The 22,012-nt window shown below is 33.0% G+C and overlaps 1 protein-coding gene across 1 annotated transcript in view; it reads left to right on the top strand.

Moving 5' to 3' along the window:
• The window catches only part of LOC144366277 (contactin-1-like), a 60,466-nt gene that overhangs the window by 4,257 nt on the left and 34,197 nt on the right, over nucleotides 1-22,012 (top strand). Inside the window, exons 2-7 of the mRNA XM_078020313.1 lie at nucleotides 5,149-5,219; nucleotides 6,651-6,885; nucleotides 9,261-9,364; nucleotides 17,221-17,407; nucleotides 19,581-19,693; nucleotides 20,482-20,638. Of these exons, the coding sequence (XP_077876439.1) occupies nucleotides 5,149-5,219; nucleotides 6,651-6,885; nucleotides 9,261-9,364; nucleotides 17,221-17,407; nucleotides 19,581-19,693; nucleotides 20,482-20,638 (867 nt within the window). The remainder of the gene's footprint in view (nucleotides 1-5,148; nucleotides 5,220-6,650; nucleotides 6,886-9,260; nucleotides 9,365-17,220; nucleotides 17,408-19,580; nucleotides 19,694-20,481; nucleotides 20,639-22,012) is intronic.

Below are 22,012 nucleotides of genomic sequence, written 5' to 3'. Positions count from 1 at the left end.
ATATTTGTCTTGTCATGTGCAATTATAACGACTCTAAGAGATGCCAGCATATGTTATGTGGGATAAAGGCTAGTTTCCATTTGATGGAAAAGTTGATCTATGCCTCATTATGCTGACTGAAGAGAGGTGACATTATCCAATGCTGCACATGCCCTGCTCTGTCCAATTACTTAATGTCAAGATCTCAGAGCACAGTTGAGTGTATTCTTTGGATTCAGACAAGTGTATTATAAAATGGATGCTCCCAAATGAAGAATTAGAAGGCATGTTTGTAATTCATTTTAGCCCTTTTAATTTTGACTGTAAGAAAGAGATAACAAAAACATCCTTTGAAATAATGAGTCATTGTAAGACATATTCCCACAGCTAATAGCTCTGCAGGTGCAGTTGGTGAATTGATAGCCTCAAATGGTGCAATCAGGTTTATTTTGACAGCTTTGTGTTTATTTGCCAGTTCAAGCCAGTTTGAAGAGGAAAAGAGGAAAAATAACAAAACCAGAATAAACACTTTCATGTTTTGTATTAAGTCTGAATTTCATGTCCAACAAAGCTAGTATATCTTTCATTTAGCTTTTTCCATTTCTTTTTTTCTTTCTGTTGTTTTTTTTCTTTTTTTCCTTATTTAATAAAAGACAGGAATGCCACTAAGAACATATTTTATAGCTAGTAAGAAACTACTATGTGAAAGTAAGTTGTCATTAATAATTAAGTAGATAAATCATTTTAAAAGAATCAAAGAATATAGATTGATTTTTAAGCCATCAGGAGACCCAAATTAAAGTTGGCAGCTTCTCTACTTGTGAGTAGTATAACCTGGACAATTAGCTTCTTTGGGATTCATTTGCCTTTTTTTGTACTTAAAAGTGTTGTGTGAGTGTCCAATTAGGTGAGATAAGTAAAAATAATTCAAAAGTTGTAGATAAGTCTGTTGTTAAACACGGATCATTTTATTCATTCAGCACTTTTATAAATTTTGGACAATTAACACAATGAATTAAAACTAGTAGTGTGCACTTAACCTCTACCATCATAAAGAACATCTTCGGGACTTGAAGCAAATTGTATTTATATTGTTATCTTTAGTGCTTAACACAGCATATTGTCCATAGTTACTAAAAATTATTTTTAGAAGAAAAAAGGGAGAAATAAGGAGGATAAGCTGGCAGTACTAACTACCAGTCATTAATAGCAGATGGTGAAAGGAAGGTGTGATCAAAGCAACAGTGGGATTTACATATTATGATTTAGAAATATCTACTACCAAATACATTTTGTTTTGTTTGAAAACAAGCTTAACATCTGTATTAGATGATTTTGGTTTTCATACACACAGAAAGGTAAACTAGAAAGTAACAAATATTTTACTTTATTTAAAGAAATAATCCATTACTGGTTTGGATTTTACTTATGAATTTTATTCTGCATATAATTATTTCAATTTATAGCATTCTTTTTTGCCTATCTAACCACTATCTACAACTGACTTTTCTTATAGGATCATTGCATTGAGCAATTAATATACTTACTCTACTCTCCTGTTATAATTTCCTATTTGAAAACAAAGCCTATAATAACAAACAAACCTCCGATCTCTGCCTGATAAGATGCTGAAACATTAATATTTTTGAGAGCTATCTTGAAATTTCTTTATTTTTATCTATAATAGAAGAATATCAATTTAATATAGTAGGTGCATTAGAACTGCTAGCAATCTGCTCCGCCATCAATGTAGGATCTCATGAGTTACAAAGAACTACTTCTATTTGAATATCCAAATATTTTACAATTTGTTTCATTTTATTTTTCACTAGATATGGAAGAGGGGTGGGAGGAAAAAAGAGGGGGCAGGGGATTAGCAAAGATGGTGGAATGTGAAGGACATCATTATACAAAGTACATGTATGAAGACTTGAACTGGATGTCAACATACTTTATATACAAACAGAGATATGAAAAATTGTGGTGTATATGTGTATTAAGAATTGTAATGCAAAAAAAACAAACAAAGTACATGTATAAAGGCATAAATTGGTGTGAACATACCTTATATATAGAGATACAAAAAATTGTGCTCTATATAGGTAATAAGAATTGTAATGCATTCCACTGCTGTTGTGTATTTAAAAAAATAAAATCAATAAAAGATTTAAAAATGTAAAAAAATAGAAAAAAGAGTTTTTCAGAATTATATATTTAAGTGCTTAAACATAAAGACATAAAAATAGAATAAAACTAGGTGTTAAATTGTAATCTCTTAGAATAATACTTATGGAACCATTTAAAATCTCTTACTAAGATATTTGCTTTAAATCATATTGAACTTTTGATGCAACTTAAGCTGAAAATTTACATTCATGTTTAAATTTTTTGTCTAAAAGTGACTTTTCAAGTCAAGGAAATAATTAGCAACAAATAAGTAGTTAATATATTCTGAGTCAAGATCCAATCTTTATATATTCTATTTTCATAATTTTGGTTTTGTTACAAGCCAGTTTCAACACTGTTACATAAAACATCAAAGCCCAAAGTGATATTTATATACAAATTGTTTAAGTGATGTTTATATACAAATTGTTTTATATTGAAATATAAAAGGGAGATTGGCAGTATTAGCTTCTTTTCATAGGAAAGATAATCATGGCAATAACTTGATTTTCTTTTTTAAGTTTTCTAAACCTGTGACTGTAATACAGAGGCACTCTTATAAAAAACCTCAAGGGAATCGCAGTTAGACTGAAATGATGGCAAAAGAATGTGTTAAAATATCCCACTGTTTTTACCTTTCATAGTAAAATTATAAGTATTGCTTATTCATTATTAATATTTTAGCATTTTTTAAAATATTAGCTTAAATTTGTTTTAATGATTTATTATTTAAAGAATGTCCAGTTTGTTTTCTGTTCAGTGTGCTGAAGCCTGGAGCTAAACAGACTTCCTTGTGCTTATGGTGATTTACTTGCCTAAAAAAATCACCATGTGGCCAGGTCCTCCTGTGTTACCAGGGCCAACAGGAGGAAAACAAAACAAAACAGCATCTAACTGCTCTGTTCTAAGATTCAAGTTAGATGGGTAGGCTATGTGCTAACTGCATCTGTGAAAAATTCCCCAAATCTGCTAAGGCTACTGGTGAATATTTAAGGCAACATGGGGGAAATTAAGTCAATAATCTAAGTAAGATATCAAAACAAAGCTACTTTTTATTACTTTTACTTCTGTGCTTTTCTTCATTGTCTTGTTTTCAGCAACATGAGCCCAACAGGCAATATTTGAGGAGCAAATCAATTCTGAATTATTTGTTTGAAGCATGTTAAAAAGCACTTAAACATAAAGTGGCAATGTAAACACACTCTATCTTTCGCTCTGTTCTTATCATAAGGTTAAAAATGATTATAATGAAATGCATTAGTTACATTATAAATTATAATGTAACATCCTAACTAATATACTTGTCCCAAGGAACGCAGTGTTTGATTCAACGAATTGTGGTATAGTTTATTATTTTAGAGGTATTTTTGCAATTATTTGCAAAAAAAACCTTTACTCATTGATTATTAGACAATAACCTTTTTTTGTTTTTCTATAGCATGTGGAATTTTAACTTCAGAACATGAGTTATGGAGTTAGAAGTGTTTCCAGAGTTATTTTAATATCCTAGTCTTCAATATGTGTTTTAAAGAGCTACAAACAACTTCACTTTTAACAACCCTGTGCACTGAATTTTACCTTCTGACATTCACTGTGGTAACAGTTGAATAATGAATTGAAATCACTCAGGTTTTTTTCATGAGAAAAGGAAATCATCATATAGTTTTATAAATATAAGGGAAAGCATGCATTTTGTTTCTGTGCAATAAATCTACATATTTCATCTAAGAACTTACATAGCTAACATGATGTTTTGAGGCTTGTCTTTTTTAATCATAATTATTTGTTAGGTTCTGTACTTCAGTAAATGTTACCTTGCTAAGACGATTCTGAGGAAGATATGACCATGTCACCTTGGGAAGGGAATTGAGAAGAAATGACAGTTCATCTCTTGGAAGGATTAACCAATTTGGGAATAATATCTCCCACTGAGCCAACACATTTGCATGGGGAATGTACACAGCTTATGGAAACCCAGACCTCTTCCTAGGCAGCCAGTAGCTGGGGCATGCTCAAAACAGACAAAGCATCATTCATCTGCACATCTCCAGTTAGAGGCCATGTCTACACTTCTAACAAGATACAGTGTCTACCCTGAAGGGATTTCAAGGAATGAGAAAATCAAAAAAAGGAACCCATTGGACTTGGCAGTTAAGATCAATTTTGTGAAATAGGGATTTTAGGAATATGAAGAAGTGGAAACAGATTGAGGGTTGTTAAAAAGTGATTATGTAATGAATACAAAAGACAGTCATGTGTTCGTTCTTTCACACACTTCAGTGACAGGAAAGGGTGTGATGGGTTGGGGATTAAGAGGGAAGCAGCATTACAAGAAAGTTCTTCAGAGCGGAGAGACTGCACAGTGAGAAAACTCTCCAGCAGAGATTGAGACTGAAAGATGATGTAAGAGGTTCCGGAACAGAAGGATTGGAGTCACTGATGGGGCAAGCTTCCAAAAGAGACTTAGGAATTGGAAATGAGAGCATAAGAGATAATATTAGATTTATTGCATTTTTCTTATATCCACATATTTGGGGAAACATTATCCAATGTCAATATAAATGTATGGAATCTTAATATTTATTTTGTAGAATGAAGTATAAAACTGGCAAAACAGTAAGTTGTGGGAAATTTGTAGGGTTTCAAGTGAGAGCTCTAAAATATTTTCCAATAGAATATATATATTCTTAAAATATCATTTTAAATGGAAGGACACATCACACAAAAGATGGATGAGGCCAGTTTGCTTCATTCTCCTTTGCTGAAGGAAACCGGCACATTTCCTATGGCACAGAGTCAAATTTTATCTTGGCAGTAAAACAGATTATTACAGCTACTGTGAGCCATTGTTATTATAATTGAGTGGGATCATGCAGGCAGCTTGTTTTTCCTAATGAAAGAAAAAAAAATCATGTTTTCTGTGGTAAATAAGAACACTATCATCAGAAAAAAATTACATAGTCTCTGTTTTTGTTGTTTCATATGTTTGTTTGTTTGTTTCAGCACCAAATGTGGCTCCTTCAGATGTGGGAGGTGGAGGTGGAAGCAACAGAGAGCTGACAATAACATGGGCAGTAAGTATTGATTGAATTGAACATATTATAGGGTACTTCTATACTGAACTGCAAACACACTTTATTTTCTGAAATAAATTCAAAACAAAGCAGAATTCTCAATCCACAAACAAGAGTGAATTACTTCTTTTTCTTTCTCTGGCTTGCAAAGGCTAAGGTGGGCAGATCCTATGCAAAAAAAGGGTCCTGAACACCAAGGGATGCAGTAGCCTAGATGATTAAATATTCAACTCTCTGATTCCAGAAATATTTTAAATTCATTGTGGTCTGGTAACCCAGTTATAATTTATAACTTTTTCTCTGGACAATCTGAACTCCAAAGATTCAATTTGCAGACGTTCTATCCAAATCCATTTTTTTAAATTGGAGATTGTTTCTTACTAGTGTAATCCATCATGATAGATGAGTCTTAGAAGTCATCCAGGGGACTGTTACTGAGTGATACAAACAGTTTATTACATTTTCTTTATCCAAAGGAGAACTTCTATATCAGATATAGTATTTGTTGATTTTTGAGGTGGGAGGGAAATTGGGAGGGTGTGGGGAAAACTGTGATAGCACAGAATTACCTGAAGTAGGCATCTGGCACTTATCCAGGTAACACTCCATAAATTCATTTATACGGTCCAGATTTTTAATGTTTAAGTACTGCAGATAGTTGAGGAACACAATTTAGGCTCCAAAGGATTTGAGGACCACAAGAAAAAAGACAGGTTTTAGTCTTTACATGAATTAGACTGATTTATTAAGTAAGAGCATATTTAAATGACTTTATTCTGTCCTCTGTAGTCACATATTATGTTTGGCACTTAAATAGATTTTTAATCAAGATTTTTAAAAAAGAAACAATGAAAGAAAGGAAAAGAAAAAAAGAAAGAAAAAGAAAAAACCCTGCCTTTTGCTTGTCTGAGTCTCCAATTATTTATTCCCGAGTTTTACTGTCAATGTAATGTCTCAAAATGGAAATATAAAAATCAGGACATTGTACTCTTTTCCATATGGCATGGTTTTTGTAAACCCTGTGGATATCTGCTTCCCAATAAAATGAGCTTTGTGAAAAAATTTCGAATTAGAAATTCTCCTAAAATTCAAAATCAAGTTTCTAAGGATAGGGCCTGAGAATCAGTGTTCTTGAAGGCTCAAGAAAGCTTGGGAGGAATCTATTTGCATCTCAGGCAGAAGAAATTGAAAATGGGAAGGTCCAAGGCAGGAGCCCCTGGGATGTTTGAGAAATAGCAAGGATGCCTCTTGGTCAATGAGGTCATCACATGTTGAGCATGATTTTTCTCTGGCATGTTCCCCCAGTACTAACTTATGAGCAAATACATTTTAAGGGAAAGCATGCTTCTATGTGAATATTTATTCTCACAGGATTTTTCTCACTGCTAACTTTATCACTAAAACCTATTTAATATTTTAACCTCTATTTAGCCTTTATCAAGAGAATACCACTATGGTAACAATTTTGGTTACATAGTGGCATTTAAACCATTTGATGGAGAAGAATGGAAAAAAGTCACAGTTACTAATCCAGACACTGGCCCATATGTCCATAAAGATGAAACCATGAGCCCTTCCACTGTGTTTCAAGTCAAAGTGAAAGCCTTCAACAACAAAGGAGATGGACCCTACAGCCTCATAGCAGTCATTAATTCAGCACAAGATGGTAGGTCAGAGGCCTTGCCAATGTGGTGAGGCAGATGGAATCTAATTCTTTGGCATTCAGTTTGTTTTCTGTCAGGTCTTACTTATGAAGATCCTTCTATAGTACTGCACCTTTCACAAATTTTGAGCCAAAATAAAATGCCAGTCTCTCCACATAAATGACAAGAGTGTTACTCATGCTTTTGTTCATCCTTTAGATCATGTCCAATGTAGTTGACTAGACTCCTGTTCCTTGCCTCTTAATTATAACGTGGTTGTCAAAATTCTCCAAAACTGGATTGGAACTTATCTTTGTGCATACTACTACATAAGACTCTAGAACATATGTATTGCTTATAAAATTGCTCAAAATTATAACACAAAATTTGTGTGACTGCAGCATTCAAGAAAGCTTTCTTTTTAATTATAATAGCATGCTGAAATTTTATTAGTGGGTATCTAAACATGATTATATAAAAGAGGAATCAGAAAATCAGTTGAAATTTTTTTCTTTTAAAGGAAAATTTTTGTCCTATAGGCCATTTAGGGAAAAAATATTGATACTGGCTCTCTGTTTTTCTAGAAACTAAATTAATCATGCTTATAGAGGACTTTTATGGTAAATGACATACAGTTTTTAACATAGTTACCTTATTTCCTATGATTTCCTATTTAAGCTGCTAAGATTTTTAAATTTATATTCCTGTTAAAAAGTGATAAAATGTCCACATTATGTCTTCTTACTCATATGCACTGTGTAAATAATTAATGACTAATGAAGCAAATAGAGATTTTATTGACTTCTGATCTAACACATTTACCCTTAGACAATTTCCCCTTGCAAACACTCAAGTGGAAGATTTTGAAAACTAGAACTGTGTGAGGTATTCTTCTACTCTCTTAGAGGAAAAAAGGCTCCATCTAATGGTTTATCCAATTTGCATTATTGTTACTTCAAAATAAACAGAAATGTCCCTTAGAATTCAACTGAACTTCTCTAATATGATCCTCAGTCATAGACTCATTAGCTTTCATATTTGTTAAAAATGTAATATATATTCAAATAATCTTACCAATTCTGTTATTCCATTGTATATGTAGTATCTCATAACATCATGTTGCACACTCTAAATATATATAATATATATTCAAGAATGCACATGTGAAAGGCAGCCATATGAGTCATTTAGCTCAGCTAAATACCTTGAAAGAATAAAAAGCAGAAATAATTTGTTTATAATCAAGCCATGGAAAAGTCCTGATGACAAATCTTACATTCTCTATTCCTATACTTATTCAGCAGAAATGTGATAACTTGACTCAGTTTTAATAACTTGAAAAACATGACTACATCTCCTGGAGAAAATGAAAGTTAAAAGTATTTTACAAGTTATCTTCTCATCCAATATCATTTTTTACTGCTGTATTTGATGCTAAAGTAAGCTTCTAGGCAAAAGGCCATGCTTGTCATCTATGGAGTCATGGCCATTTGTGTTTAATTATATTTCTTTCCTAAATATTTCATGAGTCCCATAAAACTTGCATGTGCTGAAACTTGCATAAGTTGTTAATCTTCTACTTCTAAGAAATCAATCACAGTGCTACATGTTTACCTTGATTTGGAAAGGCAACAGTGTTCATATGTAGAACATTTTTTAACATTAAATAGGATTATGCCTTTTTAATGAAAGACAATAAAAATTGATCACCCCTGCTTAAATGTTTCCCTGGTTTCTTTGTATAAATTTCATAATGGATGTAAATTACTTTTTGTCCCTGAACAGAGGCTTTTTGATACATATTTGACTTGATGCCCAGTTGTAAGATTAGACATATAAAAGCTTTCCTGAGCCCAAGAAACAGTGGATGTCACAACTTGTTTCAAAAGATCATACATTCTTTTTTTTTAACTCTTAGCTTGAACATAAAAGAAGAAAGTTTTATTAATTATATTGCTATGTATTGTTAATTATGAATAACAAGTAGGAGAAAACTCATTATAATGAATAATTTGTATAGTAAATACTGAAGTTCTTTTGGTAAGGTAGAATAGATAAATATAGTTTTAATTTACATAAGGAGGGAGGCCTTCTTAAAAATATCAGTTGGGTGAAATAAAAACAAATTAATGTATTTCTTGTTCAAAGGTATCCTGGAAATCCACAAAGCTTTCTATAATTTGTAAAAGTACATGAATAATTGTATGTCTACATTATCATTCATGTGTAAGAAAATGTGTGTACATAGTAATAATAAACATAATAAAAATAAAGGAAGATATAGTAAAACTAATTTATTTTTCAAATGTGATAGTTCTAATTCATTCATATAGCAAACAGTTTTATTCAAATCTCTTTATGTAAGTATCTAAAATGTAATGTTCTCATCAAATTTCAGCTCCCAGTGAAGCCCCCACAGAAGTAGGTGTAAAAGTCTTATCATCTTCTGAGATCTCAGTACATTGGAAGCATGTATTAGAAAAAATAGTGGAAAGCTATCAGGTGAGCTCAATTTTTGTCAAACATTGCATTTATTCATAAACATATGAGCATACATTTAAATAATTGCATGTTATAATGTCCTGGGTCCCACTAATTGGTAGAGCAACTAACATTATATTTTGGGTATTTAGTGTTTTGGGCGCTTATAAGCTAATTGTCAAGAGTAAACTAGGTAATACCCTGAGATGATTATTACACATTATCTATATGTATTAAATTACCACACTGTACCACATAAAGATGTACAAATATTAAAATATTATGTATCAATAAAAAGTAAAAGAAAAGAGTAAGACAGTGTTCCTAACTGGCTAATCCAGAAGGGATATAGAGACCTATGTGCTAGCAAACCACTGGCTGAAACAAAACCTAAAGTAATAACACTCATGGTTAGCCAAGGTATTTTAAAACAAACATTCTCATAAAATGCTGATGAATATCAAGTTTTTTTGGAAAGCATTTTAGCAATTTATATCAGCCTCCTCAACATGGTCATCTTATTTCACTTAAGCAGTTCCACGTCTAAAAGTTCCTTTAAAAGATACCATTATAAATTTACCAGATATGTGTCTTACAATGTTATCTATGATGGCAGGGAATTGCCAACAATCAAAATGTCCCAAAGAAATTCATGAAGCCAGGCTTAGAGAACTGGTAGGAATTAGCCAGGTAGGAAGGGGAAGGTTTGTCTTCATAAGGGAGTGAAAACTGGAAATGGGAAACTAGAAAGGTAGTTGGGGTCTTCAACACAAAGCTAAAATAATTCAGGCTTGGTTACGTAGGATAAGTGAACAAAAGGATTGGCATCACCTGCCTTCACAGATGAGTGAATAAATACTAGATTCCAAAAAGATTCGACATGTTTCCTCTGTTGTTCTTAACAAGCAGTGGCAGGGCAGTGTCTAGAACTCAGATTTTCTGACTTAAGGTTAGGGCTTGATGCCATACCACAGATCTCCTTTTGTTTTGCCCAGTGAGTAGAAAGGACTGCTATTCTGGAGATGCTCACCAGCTAGCTTATCCTCTCAATTCTTGTGCTTTGCTTTTCCATCTGTGAATAGACTATCAGATCCATAAGGGCAGGCTTTTATATATTCTATTCTCAGTACTGAGAATAATGCTGTGCACATATCAGACACTAAATAGATGTTCATTGAGTACTGATAGGAATAATGAGGTATGATTGAATACAATGTTAACCTTTGGCTCTCTGAAGATCATGTTTCTGTAATGCAGACACATAAGCAACCCAAGCCTTTAAGCAGAAACACCCAGACTAATAGGAATTGGTTTTCTGTTGTTGTTGTTTTGTTTTGTTTTGACACCGTGGTTCATGATTTGGCTAGATTTCAAAGCACCTTCAGGTAATTTTTGCAAGGGTTCAACTGAAATTATAATAAAGATAGCAGATAAGAGGGGACTAGGAATGAAAGGAGCAGACAGACTGGGAATACACAGTTCTCATGATTTACTAACTCGACAATTATACATAGTACAAAAGGAGAGAGAGAGTGAGGTAGAGGGAAAAAGAAAGAGAGAGAGGTTGAGAGGGAAAGAGAGAGAGAGAGAGAGAGAGAGAGAAATTTTGTAGATGTCACAAATCCTCATAATAAGTAAATCCAAGATATCACTGGGAGAAGGCATCAATGATTGGTGCTTAAAACATCCGATTTTATACCGCAGGATTTTTTCATTCTTTATATTATTCATTTTTAACAAATGAAAAATTTAATGAGAATGAAATTTAATATATAATCCATCTCATTGAGATAAAGTGTTAAATATATATTTTACTTTATTAAAGGATACCCTATAGAATTATATACTATCTTTCCCTATTCCAGTAATTCTATATTGACTATGTTATTATTTTCAACATAGAGAATACAAAAGAAATATAAAGTAAGTAACCATATATTGATACCAATAATTCAGACAATAATCAGAATATAAGCTTTGATTGGGAAGTAACCCTGGATTAAAGATTCTCAAATAATAGAAAATCAGATTTTCTGAAATGGGAATTTAAAAAAAAAAAAGGGGGTGTGCCGTGGGGAATTTGGTTTCATAGACTTCTGACATTTTGCAGCACCACATCAAGTAGAAAGTTATGAGCTTTGTTGCTGACCAGACACAGGCTTACATTACAGCTCTGTTACTTAGGAATTTAGTGGGAGATTTATTTGAACTTCCTTAGTTTCCTCACCTATAAATTTGAGAGAGTCACCACTGCCTCATAAGATTGTTGCTTGGAGGAAATGAATAATCCACATTTAAGAGTTTTCCTGTTCTTTGCCATTGGGTATTCTGAAAATGACTATGGCAATGATGAGATGATTGGGATGATATTGAAAAAGACAGCACCTGTTAAGTCCTTGTATGCTGAACCTCAGCTCATTGTATTGAATCTACACAACCTTAGGGGACAGCCGCTTTTGTTTTCTCCATTTTAAAGATGAAGGTCTCGAGTCTTCCAAACATTTATAATAATTGTCTTGAATCTCCAGAGAATAGAAGATTTAAAACGCTAGAAGTAAATTGTTCAATTATTGTTTCTATTCAGTCTTTCTTGAAATCCTTTTAAGCCTTTCACACAGAACCTCAAATATCAAAGATAAGCACAGATCTTAAAAGAGAAAAATCAGTATCATTTATTTCTCCCATGAGAAATGTCCCATGAATATATGGGGGGAAATTTTTACTGACTATAATATGGCTATTATTTCTATTTTAAAAATAGGAAAGAAGCCAGTAGTTTAGAAAGGTAGATGATCAGGAAAATCAATACCCCCACTGCACTTTCTATGAAAACCTATGATGGATCTAAGTTACAAATATACATATGCAAAAAGCAACATGTTAAAATACCAAATAAATCATAATGTTGAGAAAGTTGAGTCCTGGTGATCAACCGAATCTCAAGGCTGAGATTTCAATGAGCACTGCAGGCAATTGGGTCCAAAATTAGTCTTTTCTTTGTGGTTTTAAAGTTTGTTTCAGTAGAAAGTTGAAAGGTCACACATGGTTTTTTGGGGGAGGGGCAGTCAGGTTAAAAAGTTCCCCATTTCCAATTTAATTACCCAGTGAGTTTTTCTATAGAATAGGTGAGCTAGAAAACCACAAAAATTCCTTCTCAAAGTCATTTCAGTAACTTTGGTCTCCTTCCCAGAAATCCACAAAAGCCTTAATTTACTCACTCAGCAGGTAAAATATTCACTTAATTAATTTAATGAAAATAAGCAAAAATAGGCTGTCAGAAATAATGAATGCAAAAACTCTTGGTAGCTGAATTGGAGATTAATGCAGATAATTGATTGTGCAATCATCATAAAAGATTAACGGTCCCAAATATTCTTCTAAAGTGTTCTTACTGGTTATGTTGTTATGAGTGAGCAAAAAATGATGTTTAGGAAGTGCTTCATGTTCTTATTTTGGAGAAGGCGTCTGTCTTAGTCTGTATCTCCCCTGAGCAAAACTTCACAAAGGTGTAGAAGAAGGGGACTTTTTATTATTGTTATTTATTTATTTTACATAAGATGCAATGGAGCAGACGGGAGGGAAAGGAAAAGAAAACAGGACAGGAGAGAACTTAAAAACAAAGGAGCTTTATCTTGTTGGCAGCCACTGTGGACAGCATTGAGATCTTTAAGAAACTTCACAAATGTGGCTCAGGACTGCCCTGCCTGAGATGAAAGGGGAAGCACTGAGGCACCCCTTTCCCCTGGGTTAAGGTGGAGCCATAGGCATTGTCTCCTCTTTCTGTGGGGCCTACTGAGCTTCACCCTGAGGTGCAGGTTGACCCTAGGCAGGGAGTGTGATGTTGGGAGCTCTGAGGAGATGAAGTGTTGTCCTGTGTTTGTGGAAAGCTGCTTGAAACCTGCTCAGCTCTGTTTGATCTCTGTACCAGTGGCTGAAATGAAAGGGAACTTTGAGTAGTTCCCAAGTGGTATGCAAATAGATTTTGAAAGATTTATATCATTGCCATTCATAGTCATAAACTGTGCTAATACTTGATCTGGGACCTGGATAATTTAAAGTCATCATAGCTCTTTAGAGATTTAGTCCTTTTTGTTACTCTTATTTTTCCACTTAAATACCATCTGTAGATTGTTTTTTTTTAGTAAAAAGATACCAATTCTTATATTAAGTAGAGGAATATTCACATGTCAGCGATTACTTTTGGATAGATAAAATTTTCAATTTAAAGGAGGGTACTTGGAAATTGATATGAAAGTTTACAGAATTAGCAAATAATAAAATGATACAAAGCTAGTTTTTGGAAATGCTAAATATCTTCAAGCACTCCATAACTGGTAGCATGTATTATTTTATTCTGATCCTCTTTGAAGTAAATGAGGTTAAAGGGCTGCTTTTCTTACAAATTTCTCATTTTTTTCTGGGAAGGGATATAATTGTTGCTTTTTTGAGTGAGCACAAAATGATGTTTAGGAAGTGCTTCATGTTCTTATTTTGGAGAAGGCATCTGTCTTAGTCTGTATCTCCCCTAAGTAAAGCTTCACAAAGGTGTAGGAGAACTTCACAAAGGTGTAGAAGGGATATAATTGTTGCTTTTGTAACATGATTGTCACTATTTTGTGACACTATTGTAGCTCATAAATGTATTATAATTATTCATTATTAAAAATGGGAGTTAGTTTTTTTCTGAGGCATTTTTTTTCACTTTTTAATACTTTTATGAAGAGTACATTTTCTTGAAACAAAATTAAACACTGATCTATCAATGATTTTAATAATTATATATGAACTTAAGCACTTTTATTCCTTGCTTAACATTTAAATAAGAAATATGAAGGAGAACACATTTCTTTGGTTCTCTACTGCATAATCAGCATTTAGTACATTATCTGGTACAAACTGGGAATCTAATGAATATTTGTTCAATGAATGAGTAAGTACCACAGGTAAAACAAAGTATTACATACACTTTTTAGATCTCAATTTTAGCATATAATGTGTTCAAAAATAATACACCTCCCATCACTAAGCTTATAATCTATACGAGCAGAGAGACAAGTAATGAGGCAATTCTATAATGGTTTAATATGCTATTATGAGTGAGCAACTAGACACTGAGTATGGTGGGGCTTTTAACAACATGTAGATAAGTGTTAAATGCCATGCATTAAATAGAAATAAATATACAACTCAGACAGAATCACATGTTTTCTCTCATATGTGAAATCTAGAAAAAAATAGACAAGAATATAGAAGGGAGGCTTAATGATGAGGGGGGGTATTGGGGGAGATGAGAGGGGTGGTGGAGGGTGGGGAGGGGTAGTGGAGGGTGGGTAGTGGTGGGATAGCAATAATCAAAATATGTTTTATGCATGTATGAATATGACACCCAATGTATGTAATACATTAAAATGTATTAATAAATATTTAAAAAATTAAATACAACTTTTACTCCAGCAAATGAAAATGAAATTTAAGGTCAACTATCAAAAAAGTGTAGACCTGCTTTGTTTATTTACTTCCTTGCTTTTCTAATAATGATAATGTAACCTCCCATTAATTCATATAGAGTCTCTTTTGGTCTCCCTACTGATTAGCCAAGAGCATTACATTTGTTCTATTTTATGGTTCAGGTTGTAGACCCCTCCCAATCCATGCCAAACAAATTTTCACACAAATTATTGTTGTTTCTTCACCACAATGAAAAACTCAGCATGAAGATCAAGATGCAAGAGACCAGACTTATCATCTACTTGGAAATTCATTCCAATTTCATAGTCAGCATCTAGTTCAGACAGAAATCATAATGCCATGTTTTACACATATCCATCCACTTCTATTTATTTTAGAATTATTTGAAAACATAAGTCATAAGTATGTTCATATATACTTAAGAAGAGGCTGATTATGCAAACAAATCATTCTGTGTCAGGTCTTTCATTTGTAAAGGTTGAGTGTACATGTGAAAATGCTATGTAACTCTCATATTTGGAAACTAGGAAATAAGGAAGTACTACTTGGCACACAAAGTGATTCTTTCTGCTCCCAAGTTACAAGGGAATAGCTAAGTCACTGCTTCAATTGGCCATGAGTTTCAGTGGAGACTGTTATTACACAGATTCTTGCCAGAGTCAGAGAAATAAAGGAATTGGTCATTCAGGATAAGTTACAAAGAATACATTAAGAAAGGTTTTTATTTTTCCTTTTGTTGTGCCAAATGTATCATGAAATTTGAATAAGATGACTCATTTTAGTATAAAACATGGAAACTGCCTTCATTATAGTCATCTGGTTCAAAAGCTTCTCCTCTTTAAACTGGGTTCTTCTAAAGGAAAGATGTTTTAAAATGTGGTATGCATCTCAGTCAATAAGCACATTTATAAAAATTCAGGAATCACGGAGGCCTCCATTGTAGTTGCTGTAAGATGGGGTAAATTCGACCATCAGATGTTTGTTGAGAAGACAGTGTGTGTGGATGATGCTAATGCAGTGCCTGGCATTTCCTTAGAACCTAAATGTTCATTTTATTTCTCTTCTGCTTAGTAAGGAATAGGCCTTATGTATTGTCTGTCTTAACCACTCACTTAGATCAAGGCCTTTTGCTTCTGATCAGATGAGTGTTCTTAGAGCCTGAGAAACCCAGGCCTCCACCAGAAGACTCTTGTCTTATCTAGAAGACCAGGAAGTTTCTGCCAGCTAACAGCTGCTTTCCCAACCTCTGTGTACCTTTCTCAGTCTGAGAATTTCCTTCTGGTCTGATGATGAAAATGTCAAGGAGTGTCTGTTACAGTCATTAGAAAATATACTATTGTATCAGAAAAGTTTAGCATTAGTAAACAAAATAAAAACATTGCAGAGGAATAAATAAACAGTAATCTTATTCAGAAATGTGCTTGTTCTACGTATAAAGCTTATTTGGGGATCTTGCATCTTGAATTTGGATCATCCTGTTCCATTTTATATGATTTCATATGTATTTATGTGAATGAAAAGTTCAGGATTATTTTAATGTTAGATAATTTTTATCTCGGATTTTGAACTAATTGTGAAATTAAAATCTCATAATTTTATAAATGGGAATCTATACTATATAAAATACCAACATATTTATAAACAACTATTTTTAACTTAAACTTTAGGTTTAATTATATAGATTACTGTGCCCTCTCCCCCCAAAAGCCTATATTTGAAGAATCTAAATTATAATTTATAAATTTTCTTAAACTAAGAGACAGGAAGACTATAATCCTTTGGCAGAAGTCATTATTTCTAATCATAACATGGACACATTTTAAAAATTAAGTTTATAAAGTTTATCAAGTTATCTGGTATATTTCTTTATGATTCATGTATAAAGATTGGAAGGAAACAATTTTACATGCAAACTTTGAAAGAAACTACAAGAAAGTTTACTCGGGCATATTCTAGGCAACATATTGACTGCTTTTGTAAAACAAGGTTGTACTCCTGTCAAATTGCTTTATCAGTGACTCATAACAAGTCTGAAACCACATAACAGAAATAAAGCAGGAAATAAATGATAAAAAATTATTGTGGCAATTATTTCCAAGGAGATCACTTTTATAGATTGAAGATAAGTCATATGTGTTCCGATCTGGTTTCTCTACGTCTCATTTTGGTCAGTGTAAAAACTTCTTCAACCAATGAAGTGAGGCTTTGATTTCCTCCTGATGCTTTCATCAGAACTACATATGTACCTTGCCATTTTCTAAGACTGACAGAAAGGTAAGACTGTAATGTAACACTTGAGAATATGATGCTCAACCAACATCAGTGTAACAGAACCAATGGAAAAGAACTTTTCACAATTGAAGAATCTGGGTTATGGTAAAAATATTACTACTCTTCAATGTTTGCAGATTCGGTATTGGGCCACCCACGACAAAGAAGCAGCTGCACACCGAGTTCAGGTCACCAGTCAAGAGTACTCAGCCAGACTGGAGAATCTTCTGCCTGACACTCAGTACTTTGTGGAGGTTGGAGCCTGCAACAGTGCAGGGTGTGGCCCTCCAAGTGACGTGATTGAGACCTTCACCAGGAAAGCACGTGAGTGTCTTTTTTAGCCTTTTCAAAAACTCTCACTGGATTCAGTCATAAAATAGGGACATTTGAAGGAACTTTCCTATCTTATTGTGGGAGAAAGTTTGATTTCCAGTGATATCTTTTACAATAACACATGATTTCATTTAAAGCATTATTAGTTGTGGATATTGAAGAAAATGTGAAGGATGTCTTCATACATTTAAGGTTCCATTAAAGCAATAAAATTAAACAGCTTCCCTTTGTAAAGACTACTTCAAGTTTTGTACCATTAGATTAGTAATTTGTTTGCATTCTGTATTTATTAATTTAAAATTTTTTAGAGAAATGTATTCAAAGCATCAGAAAATTAAAATTCTGCTCATTTTTCTATGCTTGATATATAAACCATCACTACACAAAGCAAATACAAGTTAAATCTCAGTAGCATTTCTTTTACTCTCATATTACTGTATGTTTCCATTGTTCATATATCAAGACCACCTAATCTCCTCAGGGTTTCTGGTCATTCCAGTCTCTTCAGATTTACCCTGATATCTCTCTTCCTGAATCCAGGTTGAATATATGAAAAAGAAGAATTCACACACAGGACTCTAGGGACTTTTGTAAGAATGCCTAGGTTTGGTTAGTACTAGGGTTTGAAAATTTATAAAATGCTCTTGGAGACAGAGAAGCTCCTAATGAGACTATGAAATATAGTGGTAAGAGACAGACTTTGGTGTCAAACGTGGGTTTAAGATATAGTCTGCCTCTTAGCAAATGTGTGATAAAAGAAAAATTGTCTGACCTCCTTAAACCTCAGTTTTATAAATTGCAAAAGAAGCACACATTCCTTTGTTGTTGTTTCTATTAATTCATTCATCAGAAATATACTATGTACCCAGCACTGTTCTAAGTGGTAAGAATACAGAAGAGACTAACTAAGCCAGACCTTGAAGGAAACAGACAAACAATCAAATAAAATCTCTGATAAATATTTAATTTTTTTAGCTGAAGAAAGACCAATAGAGCCAGGGCATAGGTTATGAAGTGAGGAAAAGGAAGTGCCCTAGGGTCAAACTATGGAGGATCTTACAGACCACAGGAAGAAGTTTGGGTTCTATGTGTTGTATGAATACATTGCAAGATTTTAAGGCAGAGAGTAATTAAAAAAATATCATTCTGGTTTTTGGGTAGAAAATGATTAGTGTTAAGAGAAAACAGAAAAGCCAATCAGAAGGCCATATCAATAGTTGAGGAGGATTGTGGTTGGCTAGCATGGAGTGGTAACGAGGACAGAAGTGGTACGTTCTCTGTAGGTAGAGTTGACTTCTTCCTGTAAATTTGTGTTGCCGTGGGTGAGATAGCTGGTCTGAATAAATTTTTGCCTTACAAATTGGGAATTTGGTTGTGTCATTCAAAAAAAAAAGAATAGGAATGACTTACAAGAGGCAGGTTTGGAGGTACACAACAAGTGTTCCATCTTGGTTACATTACACTCAAGAAGTCTTCCAGATGTTCAAGTAGAGATAGGCATTTGGGCACATCTGTCTAGAAGTCCAAGAGAGAAAAGAGGGCTATAATTAGAATTGTATTTAAAACCATTGACTTGATTTTGGTACTTTGGAAAGATTTAGACACAGAGGAGAGAAGGATGTGCAGGATCAAGTTGTAAGTAATGACATCATTTAGAAGTTGAACAGAAGACCTCTATCTAGGTCATGAAAATTAATGAGAAAGAATTCTGACCAAGGTAGAAAAAATATCAAGGTAAGATACCATGCATTTAAGAAAAAAACAAGAGATTCAAGAAAAAGAAAAGTGGTACAGCTCTGTGAACTATTCCAAGGATGTTAAGTTTGAAAAGAATAGGACAGCGACATTAGATTTGGCCTACTTGAGGTGATTGGTGACCTTGAAAATTGCAATTGCAAAAAAGTGGTGGAGAAAGAAACTCAAGTAGAGTGTGAGAGAAAAGAATACAACATAGTTATATTCTCTACCTTACACTAAAAGAAATCATGGCTATCAAGTGCTTAGCCTAGTGTCTTTCCGGCACTATAGGAAGCACTTTTCCAAATTGGGTGGTGGTGGTGTTGTCATCATTGCTATCATCAGTAGTATACTTCCTGATGCAATGAGATTGCAGACCTGAGTTTGGATATGGTGACCACTGATTACCTATTGCTGCTTTCCACAGCTCCTAGCCAGCCACCAAGAATCATCAGTTCAGTAAGGTCCGGTTCATGCTACATAATCACCTGGGATCATGTCATTGCTCTATCAAATGAATCTACAGTGACGGGATATAAGGTATACAAGAGTACTAAAATGTTCCTCATACAGATTTCATTCTTACAGATGTTTATTGATGTGTGTAATTTTTGCCATTTCAGTGAATTCCATTCAGCTTTCTTATTTTACCTGTATAGCAACATTAGATGGCATAGTCTGAAATTTTTTGAAATGAGAAAACATCTTCAAGGAATTTTAGGGAAATGCTATGTTAAGTGATCAAGATACATAAAATAACTGTTTTTTAAAGAATATAATTGTTAGAGTAATTATAGCTTAATGAGGAAAGACATAATGAATTCAGATTTGTTTGACAATGTTTATCTTAGTGTTGCTAAACACACAGCAAAGTAAAAGAGAAAAGATTGTTACTATGTATTCTCTATATCACATGCTATCATATATTTCACATTCATCAGATACTAAATTTTAGGAATAGTATGAAAAAAGGTTAAAGTAAGAGAGAGTATGTTTAGACTATTTCAATATATTGAAAGAACTTTCATTTTATGTTTTTTCCCTTAAAAAGACATATAATTCCGATCTCTTTGTTTTCTATTATATCAAAAAATAAAATTCAGATTCTGATAGCAAACCTATTGTATAATCTTCCCCCAGAAGCAGAAATCAAGTTCTGTGAATGAAAATAACATTAAATTTTTCCAGGTGTGAAAGTGCTAATGTATTTTGTTTGTTCGTTTGTTTTTAATAAATGCAAGGGTAAGTACTTTCATTCTGATTTTAGTATTAGGGCATTTGCTAATTAGTTTGAATTTATTAATAGGAATGTCTTTGGACTTTATCAGGTACTCTATAGACCTGATGGACAGCATGATGGCAAGCTGTATTCAACTCATAAACACTCCATAGAGGTTCCCATCCCCAGAGATGGAGAGTATGTTGTAGAGGTTCGAGCACACAGTGATGGGGGAGATGGAGTGGTGTCTCAAGTCAAAATTTCAGGTAAGCCAGTCATTTCAGTTAAATATTTATAAGTTTCTATGCCATATGGCTTCCCAAGAGTAAAGGTAGAACTGATATTCATACCACTATCAACATTTCCCTAAGTAGTTTTGAATTATCAAAGAAACCTGAAACTTGATATTTTTTCCTTATGTGTCACAAAAGTAAAGTTACAACATACCATGAGTTTGTTGATTATTATCTAGGTGTCAAAGCATAGTTAAAAACTTTCAGTTATAGAATGAACAAATTCTGGGGATCTAACGTATACCACAGATGGTTATAGATGTGTTAATTTGATTGTGATAATTACTATATACTAGGTATGTGAATGCAATCATGTTTTCCTTTTTCTTTTTCTTTTTAGTTGTAGATGGACACAATACTTTTTTTTTTTTTACTTATTTTTTTATGTGGTGCTGAGGATGGAACCCAGTGCCTCACTCATGCTCCGTGAACACTCTACCACTGTGCCACAACCCCAGCCACTACAATTATATTTCGTACCTTACACAGATTCTATTTGTGATTTCAAACCAAATATTTTAAAATATAAAAGTATTTTTAAAATATAAGATATTAAAATGGTTAATTCTAGACCATAATTTAATAAGATCCAAACTTCTCTCATATCAAAAGGAAATCTAAAGAATGATTTTTAATTCTCTGCACAACTCCTTTTTCTTGTCTGCCCGTGTTGATATGATAATAAAACAGATCCTGTACCTTGATCTCTGTTTCCTTTTGTGTTAGCCTGTTTTTTTTTTCTGCAAACTCTTTTTCTCACATCATTGGTTAATTTTGAATATATATTTGAGACAGAGGGTTTTTTCTCTTTTTTGATCGCATTCTTATGATTTGTTTAATAGTTGAGACTTTTTTTTATCTTCATGGTTTCATTGAACTGAATTAAAACTAATGTTAATTTGAGAATTTTATGAGAGAATATAAAATACTACATAATGCTAAATCAGACAGGAATAACTGGGTTATAAGAGTAGTGATGTATAGCTAAATTAATGATATGTTACATATTAAACCAATAACACATCCTTAATACAATATCAGACAATTTAATAATTTAAGTACTATCTTCCTATTAGCTACATTTTCATGCAATTTACCATAACACATGCATACTTTTTTCAAATCAAAAATTTACTGAATAGTGAATTTATATTTTTCATTTTAATTTTAAACATTAGTATTTTGCCTTTTTCGAATATTTAGAAATTCGAAAAATCTAAAAGTAACAGAAAATATTCATTTATATTCAAAGTACCCTGTAATAATTATAGTTAATGTTTAATTGAATTTATTTCTAGTTACTCTATGTACATATATAATTTTATGTTTTAACTTTATTAAATGCCA

Source organism: Ictidomys tridecemlineatus, chromosome 8, assembly GCF_052094955.1.
Source record: "Ictidomys tridecemlineatus isolate mIctTri1 chromosome 8, mIctTri1.hap1, whole genome shotgun sequence".
Lineage (NCBI taxonomy): Eukaryota > Metazoa > Chordata > Mammalia > Rodentia > Sciuridae > Ictidomys > Ictidomys tridecemlineatus.
This window is presented reverse-complemented; position numbering and strand designations above follow the sequence as displayed.